A 16,016-nucleotide genomic window follows, 5' to 3' on the forward strand; every position below is an offset into this window, starting at 1 on the left:
CAGGTAGATCTTGATCTCTTTTAACTTTGATTGACTGGCTCTGACACTGGTCCACTGGTTTACTTTCATCCACTCTCTGAGCATAGATTAGCAATGATCTAGTTACCATTCTCTCTACCTTTAAAGATTTATTTAATTTTTATTCCATGGGTATAGTCTTTTTTCTATATGTGAGTACATTAGCTCTGGGATAGGACCCCCAGATATCCTGGAACTGGAGTTATATATGGTCGTGAGCCACCTAAATGCTGAGAACCACACTGGAAGAGCAATGTGTGAATGCTTAAACACTGAGCCATCTCTCCAGCCCCTGGCCATTCTACCTTGATGAGATTGTGTGCTGTGGCCAAAGCACACCATGTGGACCTTAGACCTGAAAATGACAGACAAATAGAGTCCACCCCAGTGGCATCCCTTTCTTTAAATAGCAAGCACTCAGGGAGGCCTGGGATGCTAGCCTGAGTTTCCAGTGTGGGAATCAAATGGCAGGGGAGAGCCTTCCTCTGTGTCACACATCTGGCAGGGACTGTCCTTTGGAGTTACACATCTGTCAGCAGTAGTGAAGTGAACACCACAAAAACACTGCCATGTCATGTGACTCCTATGTGAAGATGTTAGCTCTTTTATCCAGACATTTGATTCCGATGTCAACAGGCCCTGTAAAACATTATTTGATTGATTTATAGTCTTCATTCTCTCTTTAATCTTGGAAAAGAGAACTATCTGACCTAGTGATGTCAATTTCTTTGCTAGAAGAGTTTGGGATCTGTTTGTTTGTTCTTGGTTGATTTGTTTATGGTCCCCTGAAAAATTTCTTTGGAGTCTCCCAGCAAATAACAGGTTGTGTAAAGAGAACTGATAACTTCACCTATGTAAACTCATTCCAGTGAACTTGGAGTATCTCCTCTCAGCTCCAGAGCCAGTGATGTCCTGTTGTTAAATTCTTGAAACTGGCTTTAGCCAGAATATTGGCAGCATAGGCATCTGGGAGCAGCTTGTCTCTCCACACCACCCATTCAGAGCACCATTAGTAAATATTTGCTTCACAGCAGGCAGAGGTCAGACCTGCATTTGGCACAAGAAGTCAAGACCTTACTGAGGCATCTGAACAATTTTCAGAGCTGTTTCTCCAAGTCAGTGATCTCTGTCCTTTGTTTAGTAAAGACCCCAGCTCATCCCAGAGCCTACCTTGGTGGAACTTACAGGGTCCAACCTCTACCTGTGCAAAGCCTGAAGATGGGACGGCTCAGAGAGAACTACACAAAGGAAGGTCATTTGTGATGGAGTCATTTGTATTTTAATATGTCAGAGCTGTGCCTGCCCACATTGACAGTTAAGGTGGGCAAAGCCAGGTGTCATGACTTCATGGAGGACCAGTGCGTCAGTGACAGCCACAACCCTGGCTGGCACTGATGGTTAGGGAATGACAGGACTTTCTGTGAGATGTTCTTGATGCTCGGCAAAATTCAACACAAGACAAAAATCTATTCTTCCCTCCATATACAGCTCGGAGTCTTGAGAGACAGTCATACTTCACATGTGTGTGCAAGAAGGAATTATGTCCTGAGCTCAGGGTCATGTGTCTTATGTTAATTATCTTCTAGTGTCGGTGGGACACGAATAGTTACTCATTAGAAACTCTGTTCCTACTCAGTGTAAATGATGCCCCTTCCCAAAATGATTCTTCCCAAGACTCTAACACCCCAGGACTCATGCTGCCTGGCTGAGCGTTAATACCTGAATCAAGGCCTTCCCTTCAAAGCTATTGCTGTATAGTTTTGTCTGCTGAGGTGGTACAGGGAACTCACTGACAGAACGGACATGCAAAGACGAGGTGTCTGGGGAGCTACTCAAACCATCCAGAAGTGTAAAAGGTGCACAGGTAACTCTGTGAGAGAAAAAGGAGGTCTCTGGGGAAGAAAGGCAGGACAGTGTATTTGTACGTCTAGGAGCACAGGATTCTAAAGGAGGCAGCAGCTGATATGGAGAGTTATCTGTCAACCAGGATGACAGAAGGAGCCATGTTTAAGGACTCACAGAAAGGGTGACTTCCCAGTAATGATGCTCCATTGCCTAATAGGCTTTGTTATCTTGTAATAATGCCCTGTGGTCAAGGAACCTCAGGATGGGGATGGAGGTGGACAGTTACCTCAAGGGAAAAAGCACATTTAATTTTTCTTTTGACCGCTGCTCCCCATTCCGTCCTGTCGCTGCTTTTTCTTACTCAGATATTAATTTAAAATGTAAAAGTAATATTTTAAAATATTAAGGCTTTGGGTTTTTAAGTGTCATTATCTCATGCTACTAAGGGGACCTAGTTGCATGGACGGACGCTAGCAAGATGTTTGGCCAAATGCTCTTGGTACTTTAGAATTAAAGAGTGGGGACTAGTTACCGCCCTCGGTGTTGCTGCTAATGCTCAGAGTTCTTTAGCTTCTTACAATGCTTCCTAGGGTAGCTGCATTGAAATGCTCTAGCTAAAAGACCAGTTGAGGTATGTTAGCAATCTGTGAGTTACCTGTCCCATGCACTAATTATCTAAACACTGTTATTGAAACGACATTTATGGGAGAAAGTACACACATCATTAGGGCAGACTTAGAGTTTTTTATCCCAAAGGAACACAAACATTCAACCAGGTCAAGAAACTGAACATGTCAGAGACTGTCCATCTTGACCTGCTCTTGACCAGCATCCTGAATTCTAATCGCAGAAACCGATTAGACTTCTTTTCTTGACTTTGTTTGAATAGAGTTGTGCCTTTTTATGTACTTCTGACTCCCTTCACACTGCTTTATTTGTGACACTTATTTGTTCACAGTTTAGTTTCATTCGTTCCTAGTCTTCTGTGACAGTACTCTGTGTGTCTGCATGCACACGTGTACACATGTATGTGTATGTGCCAGAGGACGACCTGGGATGTTATTCCTCAGGGGCTGCCCACCATATGTTTAGAGACAACATCTCTCCTTGGCCTATGGCTCGTAGCCAGGAACCCAGCGATTGTCTTATCTCTGTATCGCTGCCACTGGGATTATAAACTCACACTGCCACACGTAGCTTTGTCCATGATGTTTAGGGTTGGAACTCAGGCCCTGTGACAGTAAGGCAAGTACTGGACCTGTGGAACCATATCTCTGGCCTCATTAACTTTAATTTTGTTTCTCTACTGATTAATTACAGATGGCATCCTTTCATGGGTTTGTCGGCCTGCTTATACCTCCATTTCAAATTCCTTGCCATTCAGGAGAGGGGGGAAAGACGTGTATTTATTCATGAATTTTAACGTTTTTTTTTAAATTATCTTTTCTGTATTTTCTTCTAAAAGCTCACATTCCGATACCATCTATTTTATTTGAATTTGTATAGTCTCATGCTATAAGTTGACTGCTTCCGGTGTTTTATTTTCTTGTAGAGGGTATCTTGTTGTTCCAGAGCCCTCATTTAAAAAAAAAAAATAGGACATGACCTTTTCTATCAGTGCCTTAAAAACCAGGCTTACGCCACACCCGTCACTTATGACATCATCCAATGGCTGTTTCTAATTTTGTTTATGTATAACGGGCTCGTTATGATTGCTTTGAGGCAGTAAGCCATGTTTTTTAACCCATTTTTACTTTTAACTAAAGCATAGTTCTGATAATGGTGGTACCTTGGGATGGAAGCTGTTGGAGTGGCATGGACCAGGAGGCAGAAGACAGCGGGCTGGAAGCGGATGTAATATGACAGTCAACGTCCCAATACTAAAGACTTCCTCCTTCAGCCAGGGGCCTTCTCTAGCCCTCACACGTATAAACCATCCTTCTGGGGTGAGCACTCCAGATTCAAACTCTAACAGTTACACTGGTGATTCTGCAAGGACTTTCTTTGCAGCTTCTAATTGATGTAGCAGAGCCCTGCCCACTGTGGGCGATACCATCCTTAGGCAGGTGTGGCAGCACCCTGCCCACCGTGGGCGATACCATCCTTAGGCAGGTGTGGCAGCACCCTGCCCACCGTGGGCGATACCATCCTTAGGCAGGTGTGGCAGCACCCTGCCCACCGTGGGCGATACCATCCTTAGGCAGGTGTGGCAGCACCCTGCCCACCGTGGGCGATACCATCCTTAGGCAGGTGTGGCAGCACCCTGCCCACCGTGGGCGATACCATTCTTAGGCAGGTGTGGCAGCACCCTGCCCACTGTGGGCGATACCATCCTTAGGCAGGCGGGCTTGGGCTGTATAAGAAAAATAGTGACTTTAAGCCTGAGAGCAAGCCAGTCTGCACATCCCTCCATGGTTTCTGCTTTAGGCTCCTGCCTTAAGTCCCTGCCTTGGTGTCCCTCCACAATAGACTATAACATATAGGCTCAAATAAATTATTTCCCCTTCAAGTTGGTTTTTTCATAGGAACAGAAAGCAAAGCAGGGTTGAGCAAACCCATCCTTCTCCTTTACACTGGCTACAAAATACCTCAAACATTGGTGATTCTAAAGGGTTCTCTGTAGCCTCTAAATGTATCCCAGAAGGCTAGAACCCAGAACCCATTCAAGCCTAGAAGAATGTTTGACACCCAAAGTGAGGTTTCTTCTGAGGCTTTGCCATATTTAGCTTGGAGCACACAGAGGCACAGAGAGGAACTCTATCCACTTTTCTCTGGGCAAAGGACAGTCTCTACAGGATGGGAGACAAGAACGCAGGTCACAGGCAGGTACGCAGACGCTCCACTCAAGGTGAAGCTCATGGGTTTTGGGTAACAGCATGAAAAATACCAAAGACAACTTTTCTTTCTCTGAAATTTTTGAAGCACATGAAAGGAGTTCTGTGAGTATATAGTCTAAAAGGACCCAAAAGTATAATGCATAAACATGGTCCTTCGCTGGTCTCTTATGTCATACTCTAACCTAGAGGCGAGTGGCCCGGGCTTTGAGGACAGCTGTTTTACAGGGACCGTCTAGGACTCAGGCCTTGTCACCTGTGGCCTGGCCTTCTCCTGGCCACTGTTCCCATCTGTGAGTTCCATGCAGAACCTTGCATGGCTGGAGACTTCACAACAGCAGGTCACAGTAGGAAGATGGACTACTCGTAGGTTTTGTGTGATATGAGCATCTGCTAAGTGAAGCCATAAGTGGACAGCTGAGCCTCTGCGTCTTCCTGCTGGCAAAAGAGAGCTGGCTGCGTGCGGAGTGTGCCACACTGAGCCTGCTCCTCTGGGGCTGGTCTAGGGAGAATTCTGCACAGCCTGTTCATATAGATTCTTTTCTTCATCCCTGTGTCTCCAGATCCCTTCCTCTGGGTATAGAGAAGGGATCTCTCAAATGAGGGTCTTAGGACCTGCTTCTCAGAGAAAAGTGAAAGGGCATGAGATGGGGCTTCTTGCTCCAGCCTTTTGAATGCCAAGACACTGGGAGGTGAGTCCTGAACGATCATTACTAGTGAGGGCTGTTTCCCTCAGTGCCCTTGCTGCTGGGAAGAACAAGGGGAAGCCCAAAGTCCACCCTGCTCAAACCCAGGACTTGAAGGACCTGCCCGCATCTTGGCCCTTGTTATTCACATCTAACTCACTATATCCTCATGGAAGTCACCAGAGGCAAAGCACCAGCTGAGAGAACTGAGCATGGCGGCTCTTACAAAAGACGGGATTTATTGGACTTGCCTACATTTTCTGAGGTTTAGCACATTGTCATCGTGGCAGGGAGCACAGTGTCATGCAGGCAGTCACGGAGCTGGGGAAGTAGCTGAGAGAGAGTTTTATATCTGGATCCACAAGCAACAGAAAGAGAGAATGCCACTAAGCCTGGCTGGGCCACCTCAGGGACACACTTCCTCCAACAAGGCGACACCTCCAAAGCCTTCTCACGTAGTGCCATGCTTTAATGAGTGAGCATTCAAATATTGGAGCCTATGGAGGCCAGTCTTATTCAAACTACCACAGACCGCATGCCAAGCTTAGAAGCCATGGCACAGTCCTCCCAAAGGTTTCCACTCTCTAACCTGAGGTGGATAAGGAAGGTTGCTTTACACCCTGCTGTCTGAACGAAGAGGGAAAACGTTTTTCACCAGAAAGTGTACTGTGTTAATGTTCCCCGTGTGACTGTAACATGACTCTACACCCATCATCATTTCCCCCAACAGAAGCTCCCCGGGAATTGCTACCTGACTTTCGTTGTACTCTGACAGGTCTCACTCAATCACCTTGGGATTTTGTATTTGCCCTTTTCTCTGTCAGACATTAGAGTGAATTTAAGTGTCATTCCCTCTGTACTCTTCACTGAAGTATTTGTACTTTTTATACTCTGCTCCCAGCAGTGTCTGAAGGAGATCCTTTGTGTCGTTGGCTTGCCTCTAGTCAAAATCTCTTGTGTTTTGAACAGAACTGGCATCGTTAGACTAGATCCTGGGACACTCTTTCAGATCTTTAGGCCCTCTCTAGCATGGCCTGACTTATCAATCCTGTTTAATAAATCCCTGGGACCAATGCCTTTAGTCTCACTTCTGCCTCTGTATCATTTCAAAAAATCCTTTTGAAGGATTCTAGAAAGGTGTAAGAGTGTGATCTGAGAAGTCTTGCTGGCAGTCTGATATGCTGTCTTCTTAAAAAGCATTCTGTCTCATCTCTGGGGGTTAGAGCATGGGAAAATGATGGATGGATGGATGGGTGGATGGATGGATGGATGAATGGATGGATGGATGGAGAAATGGTCCACACATTGGTGGGTGTATTAGTCAGGGTTCTTTAGAGGAACAATGCTGAACACACACACACACACACACACACACACACACACACACACAGGCTCCAATTAGTCTAACAATCAACAAAAGGTCCAAGAATCCAGTAATTGTTCCGTCCACAAGGTTGGATGTCTCAGCTGGTCTTCAGTACATGCTGGAGTCCCAGAGAAGTAGACCCTAATGCTAGTAAGAAATGGATTTGCTAGCAAGAGCGACAGCAAGAGACAAAGGGAACAAGCTTCCTTCTTCCATGGTCTTTATACAGGCTTCAGGAGAAGGTATATACCAGATTAAAGGAATATCTTTCCACCTTAAAAGATCCAGATTAGAAGTGGCTGTCCCCATTTCAAATGATGAGTTAAGAAAAAAATCCCACTTTTGTCTTTTAGTTATTTCCACGTAGTCAAGTTGACAACCAAGAATAGCCATCGCAGTCAGGCAAATGAATGACAAGATGGCTGAGATGGTCAGATCAAGGAGGACATAGACTGGATGGATAATGGATGAGTTGAGAGAGAAATGAGATAGAAATAGAACGTTAATTTTCTATTCTTTGTAATATCACTGACATTTAATTTACTATAATTGGTGTTAAGTTCCTGAGACTGAACTCACCTTCTGCAGAAAACAGAAATTTGTGTGATCTATTTTCTGCCTCTTACAGAAGTATAGGGATCTCTAAAATATCTCACTGCCATTCTCACCATGCAATGCAGGCATTCCCTGATTTCAGTGGGAATGTCTCCTGAGGAAGCAGCTGTAAGTTGAAAATACAGTGTCTCAGGAATACACTTCATACAGCTCGCCTCCCGTCTCCATGACTTAGCGGCGTAGCACAAGGCTTCTCCTGAAAGCTCCTGGATTGCACCACATTAAAACTGACTAAGATGAGAGATCATAGATTAGAGACTCCATTCACAAAGACTGCCTCAGTGCAGAACATACTGATCCTAACCAGACATGTGCAGAAACTCCCGGAAATGTCCTTACTGGCCTAAGCATGTGGTTGAAATGTCTACTCTGACAAAATTATCTAGGCCTTCAATGCACACTCTGGGCAGGAGCAGGCAATGTGCTCATGGCTATACTTTCTCCTGGCCGACCCCACACTGGCATTTTCAAAGTTATACTGTATCTCATACGATGTTGGTGAGCCAGTACTCAGAAGTGTATTGGATAGGTAAGCGAGGCAAGCTAGCAGAGTAAATGACCTGGATGTCTTGGGGACCGAGACCAAGGGAGAGGCAAAGCTAAGTTTAACCCAGTGTCTAAACTCAGTGCCTGTCTCCCAGCACTGCCTCCCTGACCATTAGCCTGACCTTGACAGAACTCTGAACAATGTTGCCTTGCATTTTTACTGTTCTGTTCACATGCCAGGCATAAGCTGTGACTTTTCATTGCATGAACTGCATGCAGGTGACCGACAGACTGACTTTTAATAGTTTCAGTTGAAGGAAGCAGTGAGTTAAGTTTAAGGACCAAGGACTGCTTGGATCACTCGCACAGTCTCTGAAGAGGCCATGCTGAGCTGGGAGAGTAGGGAGCAGCTGAGACTTGCCCCTGATTGTTATCATGATTCTGAAAGGTCACACGCCATCCCATTCTTTAGAAGAGTTGAGCTCTGCTTCAAATCCTTCAACCATGTAGGTGGCTCGACTCCTTTTAGCTCATTGGAAAACACTGAAATAAGACACAACCCCAAAATAAAATCAAGCAGAGTGTCTTTGTTAGGGATTCATTGCTGGGAACAGACAGCATGGACCCGCAACTCTGTATCATAAAGGAAAACATTTCACTGGGGCTGGCTTAGAGTTCGGAGGTTCAGTCAGTTTTGGTCATCATGGGAAACATGGCAGCATGCGGGCAAACATGGCGCTGGAGGAGCTGAGAGCTCTTCTTGATCCACAGGCAGCAGAGGGAGACTGTCACACTGGGCCTAGCTTGAGTGTGTTGAGATCTCTGTGCTTACCCCCACAGGGACACGCTTCCTCCATCAAGGCCATCCCTACTCTAACAAGGCCACACTTCCTATTCATGCAATTCCCTATGGGCCAAACATTCAAACTCAGGAGTCTATGGGGGCCACGCCTATTCAAAGCACCACACAGAAGAACAATACTCAGAAACTAAGCGAGCTCTGTAAGACCACGGGTGGCTGTGCTGGTGCTGACGAAGCCACTCTTCATCTTCCTGCTGTCCTACAAGGGGCTTGTGAAAATGAAGGGACAGAAAGCAGGCTTGGTGGACAAGGAGAGAACAGGGCCTCAGGGTTGTGTTGTTGTTGGCTGGTTTTTTAAGATAAGGTTTTGTATCATAGTCCCGGGGAGCCTCGACCTCCCAATCTTCCTGTCTCTGCTTTCAGGGCGCTGGGGTTCCAGGCAGTGCCAGTGTGCTCAGCTGGGTTATGTGTTTCCAAGGTTGAAAAGCAATGCGCAGTTTCTCAGAGAGGAAACTGAGAGCAAAGGAGAAGAGACCGTGAGCCAAGAAACAAAGATGAGTCTGGGTACACGTTATAAATACCCGGGATAAAGGACATAAAAAATGCCACATGATTCACGGCGTGGACACGTTGAAACTGAAAAGTGCTTTCAAAGAAGTAGGAAATTGAGTTAACAAAACTGGAGCATGGGGGTGCGATGCAGGTCCATGATCCATGCTTGCCTGGCTGGCATGAGGTATGGGTTTAGGGTATGACTTAGTGGTGCTCTACAACCTGTCAGGACTTGGGGTGCTTCCCATCACTGAAAGGGGAGATATAAAAACATACAAAGACCTGAATGCATATTTCTTACCCCGTAGACCAATAGAAACAAGGTGATACAGAGTTTAGTTAAATTCCGAAATACTGAGGAGCCCAGGGCACAGACAAGGGTGCAGACCAGTCTTAGTCCACCACCAGGTTGTGTAACTAAGTTTCTGTTGAACACGGTTGCAAACCCAGCTTTCATTTGCATGCACTCTGATAGGTCCACTGGTGTTCAGAGCCAGAGGCTTTCAGAGTTGTCAGGCAAAGCCTATGAAAACCAGCAAGGCTGGAAGGAAAACCCGGGTATCCATGCTGTCCACACCCCTGCCTCAGCTTCCCTGGAGAGGCACAGACTGCTCAAAAGGCACCTTTTCTTTTCTCTTCTCAGTGACAAATGTGGAATCTAAGAGATGCTCAGCCTATGCCACTGAGCTCGAACACAGCCCTAGCGGATTCTCTGCCCACAGAACTAGCTTGAAACGGGGACAGTCCAATCCGAGAGGGCTTAGGTAGATAGCAGGAAAACATTTTCTGGCTTTGCTTTGGGGAGAGGGTCTCACGTATCCCAACCTAGTGTCCAACGCCATTTGACGCTGAGGATAAGTCTGACTCCCACTCTCCTGCCTCTATGTCCCAAGTGCTGAGATACAGGTGCGCATCACCACGCCACGCCCTATTTATGTGTTGCTGGGGATCAAATCCAGGGCTTCACATGTGCAAGACAAGTACTCTCCCAACAGTAGCATACTACCGATGCCCTAAGAGCAAACGAGGGAAAGCTTAGATAAAAACAAAAGTCATTTAAAAATGGAAGAAGCTAGAGGTGTCTCTTTAAAACATCGTTCTCTGTTCCGGTCTGGGTGTGATTTTGCTACGGCCATGCGGGTGCATCAGAACCTGGAGGAGCTTGGAGTTCTTGAGGGTGTGGAGTGAGTAGCTGTGTGTAAGGCCGGCCGTGCTCTCAGACACAATACTTTCTTCAGGAAACTCCCTGGCTCTCCGACATGTTTGCCAAGAGTGATTCACGGCGTTTCATTCAGGATTGTCCAGTGGGTAATTGCTGCTTCAAAACCGGAGACACTGAACCCTGCCTATAAATTCCTGTTTTATGATTATGGTTTTTAAATGTGCTGCGCCGCACTGACAGACACACAGTGATTTTCAAACAGAATGAATTTGACTCTCAAACTTTTGGGTTTTTTTTTCCTTTTTGTTTTTGATAGTTCATTAGACCATTGATCAAACAGAGGAGTAGAAGAGATACTCCGCGTTAAAATCGGTGTCCCGCTAAGGGTATTGAAAAGGTCCTTCCTGGTTGTGTAGGTCGGATCTAGTGATGCCACTCATTCACATTTCATTGTGAACAAATGAGCTCTGGCTTTACTTCCTACCGTATTCATTAGTCACTATCTTACGTGAACATATTCTTAAAGAGTGGTTACTTACCATCGGTGCTCTCCTTACTTCTGTTTAAAAGAAAGACTTCAGGGAAGTCATGTTTTCAAAAGGTGGGAGAAGGAGATTTACTGACCAAAAGAAAGAAAGAAAGAAAGAAAGGAAGGAAGAAAGAAAGAAAGAAAGAAAGAAAGAAAGAAAGAAAGAAAGAGAAAGAAGGAAGGAAGGAAGGAAGAAAGAGAAAGAAGGAAAAGGAAAGAAAGAAAAGGAAAGAAAGAAGGAAAGAAAAAAGAAAAGGAGAGAGAGAAAGAAAGAAATGGAAAAAAGGAAAGAAAGAAAGATAGAAAAGAAAGGAAAGAAAGAAAAGAAAGAAAGAAAGAAAGGGAAAGGAAAGAAAGAAAAAAAGAAAGAAAGAAAGAAAAAGGGAAAGAAAAGGAAAGGAAAGAAATGTGGCTAACTTGAGTCTGCTTTTGAATTAGCGCTTCCTAATAGCCTCAATCCCTGCCACTGGTGTAATTAATCCTTGATGAGAAATGATTCACCAACTAGTGAGCCCCATTGCATTATAAGGAGTCCATAATATCCCATCCACACAGATTTAAATACTGATCAAGTTCATTTCCCTACAATTAAAAGAATCTCGGGGTGATTATAAATCTAAATTATCCTTGTGCAAAGAGAGAAATTCCCCAGTTGAAGGCACACACCACACCACAACCACACAGAGCCTTGCTAGAGACTGAATCCTCTCAGCCAAGCGACTCTATCTTGGGGAGTTCAGCTGTGTCGCCTGGCAAAGGCTAATCCTAGCTGGACTTGGTGATTATTAATACCGCACCAGCCCCACCCCCATGGAGGCTGGGGAGGGTCGGACATCCTCTCCAGCACCTGTTGTGTGCAACTCTGCCTTAATTGCCCGTGGTCTAGGGAAAGACTTAAATATAAATATGTAGGGGGTGTGGTCTCCATCTACATAGCTGTGGGGAAGCTGTCATCTCCGCTCAAGAACAGACTTTCCAAGAGTGGCTAGTTGGGGAAGGAGTGCCCACACCCCAGGAAGTAATCTCTCACCTGTGCTTTGTAAGGAAGCCCACTAAACTCAAATTTTCCCAGAGTGACCTCTGTTTGTCCTTGGAGATTTAAATACCGTTTAGGAGAACGGTTAGACATTGGTTAGGTCCCCTGAAGGGAAGGAATTTGAGCAGTACACAGGCACACAGAGGAGGGACATTGTGGGAGTGGTGCTTGCCCTCCTAGATGGGGCTGGCACTGCAAAGAATCCGGGCTCATCCTCTTTTTCCCGTGACCACCCCCACTGTACTTTGGGCCCATGATTCGCAAGATCAGGAAGGAAGTGCAGCAGCCTCCGGGAGAGAGGGCACAGGAAACACAGGTATCTGCCATGGTGCCAAGCTTTCTCACCTCTACCTTAACTATACTTCACTTCTGTTCAGTTCCTCTCGCCTCAGTCCATACCTTTTCCTCCACCTCCAGTACTGGCTGTTAGTGACTCTGTTTCCAGGGAACCGAGGACGTTAAGGAAGCATCCTGGGTCAGTAAGTCTCTTGGGCCAAGCAGAAAGTCTCACATTGCCCAGCGTTTCCTCTCTTTACAATTGTTCAATGGTTAAGTGCTCGGTCGTTTTGTAAATCCCCATGTGCTTCCTCACTTTGGGTGTGTGTTGTGTTTGTAGTTGATGAGTTTCTAATAATAAGCCCGGTACAGCATGAATGGCTACAGAAAGAAGAGCAAAACAGTGTGCATTTCCAGTGAGATCTCTCCCTTCTAGCATGCTGAGCTACCGGAGCCGCAGGTGTAGGATACCTTCTTAGGGACCTTCCGCCTCCCTGAGGGAGTGCGCTGCCTGCCGGCTCCCATCCGGTGCCAGAGGAGCCAAGTGGCAGCTAACTCGTCAGAGCCGCATTTCAGCAAGGGGGAGTGTCCATGACAGGCTCCCCTGTGTGTTTGGTGTCCATCCCTCCCAGCTTTGCCCACAGAGGAGGACGGTAGCCCAGGCTTCCCTTGCGGACCTTCTGTGTGGCTGAGACTTCTGAGAATTCCTAAGGAGGCAGAGAAGGAAGCGGGGTCTGGCTCCGCCCCGAATCTTTTTTCCTCGGTCCTGCATCCCGCAGAAGCTGGAAACTAGCTGCAGGTGACTTCCCTTTTGAAAGTTCTGGCTGCCCTGCAACATCATCCGTACCAATGGCCTCTGGGGTTTTGAGACCAACTTAAAACCTCTGCTCCTTCCCCTGGAAGCTGGGCCCATGTAACCAGTTTTTAAAAAAGGGGAAATCCTCTTATCTAAAAAATGTTTTGGTTTGTTTTTTAAAACAGGTGCGATTGAACAGGGATGATCTGCACAAAGCCTAACTTTTAGGATTATAAAACCCTCATATTTACCTGATTTTCAAAATATGCATTAAGTTTTATGTGGGAACCTGTGCTTGACCCTCCCTGTGCATAGAATGTGGAGTGGGATGGATTCAGAGAGAGCACAGGTCTACCAACCTCTGAACCCCGTAGCCTCAGGCAGGTCTGGGTGTCGCTGGCAAAAGTCCCACAGGAGGCAGAGACAGAGCTAATGTTCCTACTGTGTGTTTATTGAGAAGTTACAGATAGTTATTTTTGTCCAGTGGATGATATTACACACGTCCATTATACAGATAAGAAGACCGAGTCCTAGAGAAAACCAGAATTTTCCTAGACACATAGATGGCCAGTGGCAGAGTTACTGTTTTCACCAACCAGCAAAATTCTCTCTCTCTCTCTCTCTCTCTCTCTCTCTCTCTCTCTCTCTCTCTCTCTCACACACACACACACACACACACACACACACACACACACACACACCACCCTCTGCTCTGCCTCTCACTTTCTCCCTGTGAGATTGGCAGGGTGAGGAGCAGGGATGCGGCGGACGGGAGCAGGGGGTCGGGTAGAAAGAAGAGAAAGGAGAAAGAAGAAAACTGTCTGGTGAGATAACTAATCTGTGACTGCTCCAGGTGTTTCAGCCTGCAGGGGATTTTTAAATCTAAGTAGATTCCCTCGGAAGGGACTTTTCTCCCCACCTCCGGAGCCGGACAACCCCTTCAGCGAGCTCAGCAAGAGCCTGCAAACAGGGAGGAAAATAAATAAATAAATAATAATAATAATAATAACAATAACAATAACGATGAAGAAGAAATAAAAAGACTGCAGGCGCAATGGAAAGTTTCCCAGCCCGAGAGAGGCTTCCTTCTGCGAGCGGCGGCGGGGCTCCTGATGGGCAGTTCGGGGCTTGCCCAGTGCTTTTACAGGATTGGAAAGATACCTAAGTTGCAAGGGCTTGGCCAGGCACAGCGGAGCAGGGAGGAATTTCAGAGGCGGGCTGGGGGCGAGGGTCTTCCCGCCAGGGCCGGGCAGATGAAAAGGCGCAAACCGCAGCCGCGCTCCCGCTCCTCCCTGCGCTCCTGGCATTGTTTGCAAGCTGAGCCATGGGGAGCACCGCGCGGCTGGCCGCGGCCTCGCTGGCTGCCGGCTCTTGCAGGGCTGCTGGGAGTTTTTAAGCGCTGTGAGAATCCTGGGAGTTGGTGATGTCAGACTGGTTGGGTCATTTGAAGGTTAGCAGCCCGGGAAGGGTTCACCGAAAGTTCACTCGCATATATTAGGCAATTCAATCTTTCATTCCGTGTGACAGAAGTGGTAGGAAGTGAGCTGCTCCGAGGCAGGAGGGTCTATTCTTTGCCAAAGGGGGGGACCAGAGTTCCCGTGCGCCGCGGCCGCAGGACTGGGATGCCGAGGACGCGAGCCACCCGGGCAGGGCGCGTCTGGGCACCGGCGGGGTAGGACCCGCGCGCTCCCGGAGGCCTGCGCGGGCGTCGCCTGGAAGGGAGAACTTGGGATCGGTGCGGGAACCCCCGCCCCGGCTGGATCGGCCGAGCGAGCCTGGAAAATGGTAAATGATCATTTGGATCAATTACAGGCTTTTAGCTGGCTTGTCTGTCATAATTCATGATTCGGGGCTGGGAAAAAGACCAACAGCCTACGTGCCAAAAAAGGGGCAGAGTTTGATGGAGTTCGTGGACTTTTCTGTGCGGCTCGCCTCCACACCTAGAGGATAAGCACTTTTGCAGAGCGCGGTGCGGAGAGATCATGTTTGACTGTATGGATGTTCTGTCAGTGAGTCCCGGGCAGATCCTGGATTTCTACACCGCGAGCCCGTCCTCCTGCATGCTGCAGGAGAAGGCTCTCAAAGCCTGCCTCAGTGGATTCACCCAGGCCGAATGGCAGCACCGGCATACTGCTCAATGTAGGTTTATTATTTTTTTCCTTTTCTTCTACCAAGAAAATAATGTCTCTGTTGCATGCAATAAAGACACTGGAATAAAGTGCACTGGTGGCAAGACAAAGGGTTTAATGATTTAATGCTGAAGGGGTGTGATAGGCTGCCATGCATCAGGGTTCCGTCTCGGCTGAAATTCCCTCCTAGAGGCTTTCCTGAAACGCCTCCTGCACCCCTGCTCTCCCTTACCACCCCATTCTTTCTCGAAGATAGTTTTCTTTAAAAAAAAAAATGTACAGAAGAAAGGGGAAATAGAAGGTGTCCACGGACTTTGAAACATTCTTCAAGTAGTGCAATCTGACACTCCGTGCAATTCGTGTAAAGGGTAAAGAGGGGATTTAACTTGGCCCGGATTAGCCACGAGCCCAGTAACACTTCCCCCTTATGTATTTCAACAGTGCAAAGTAATTAAAATAAGACATGGTCCCTTCAAGGAATGCAACCTTGTGAAGGCGTTTGATCCAGAGTTCATAATGCACAGGGCAGGTTGGCGCACGACGCCGCTGCCTCCATCGTCCCCTTAGCCTACTGAGCAAAGGCAATATGTCTTAGCGGTGACCCCACTGCCACCTCCCCTAGTCACTTTGTTGGTCTAAGAAGTTGCTGTTTTGCTAGGGAACTCCTGGCCACCAACACCCCTCGGGCTGGCCATTCATTATTTCCATATCTTACAATTCAGTCAGGAGCTTGGACTTCAGTTAAAGGAAAAGAAACCTAAATGGGGCAGCCTCGTTTTCAAAAACAATATTGACTGTTTGGTTATCTGATGCTGACATGGTGCTTCGGCTCCATTGGTCAACAGTAGCTCAGCTGTAGACCTGAGAAATGACCAGGAGTCCTG

General features: G+C 46.9%; 1 protein-coding gene across 3 annotated transcripts in view; it reads left to right on the forward strand.

Moving 5' to 3' along the window:
- Rarb (retinoic acid receptor, beta) overlaps positions 1–16,016 on the forward strand; it is a 644,731-nt gene that overhangs the window by 484,623 nt on the left and 144,092 nt on the right. The window contains 1 exon segment of one of the 3 annotated variants that reach the window (NM_031529.1): positions 14,447–15,142. The exons of 1 other annotated variant lie outside the window; for it this stretch is intronic. In NM_031529.1, coding sequence (NP_113717.1) covers positions 14,986–15,142 — 157 coding nt within the window. In that variant the 5' untranslated portion in view covers positions 14,447–14,985. 3 annotated transcript variants of the gene reach the window in all.

The sequence above is a fragment of the Rattus norvegicus genome, chromosome 15 (assembly GCF_021556685.1).
Source record: "Rattus norvegicus strain SHRSP/BbbUtx chromosome 15, alternate assembly SHRSP_T2T, whole genome shotgun sequence".
Classification (NCBI taxonomy): domain Eukaryota; kingdom Metazoa; phylum Chordata; class Mammalia; order Rodentia; family Muridae; genus Rattus; species Rattus norvegicus.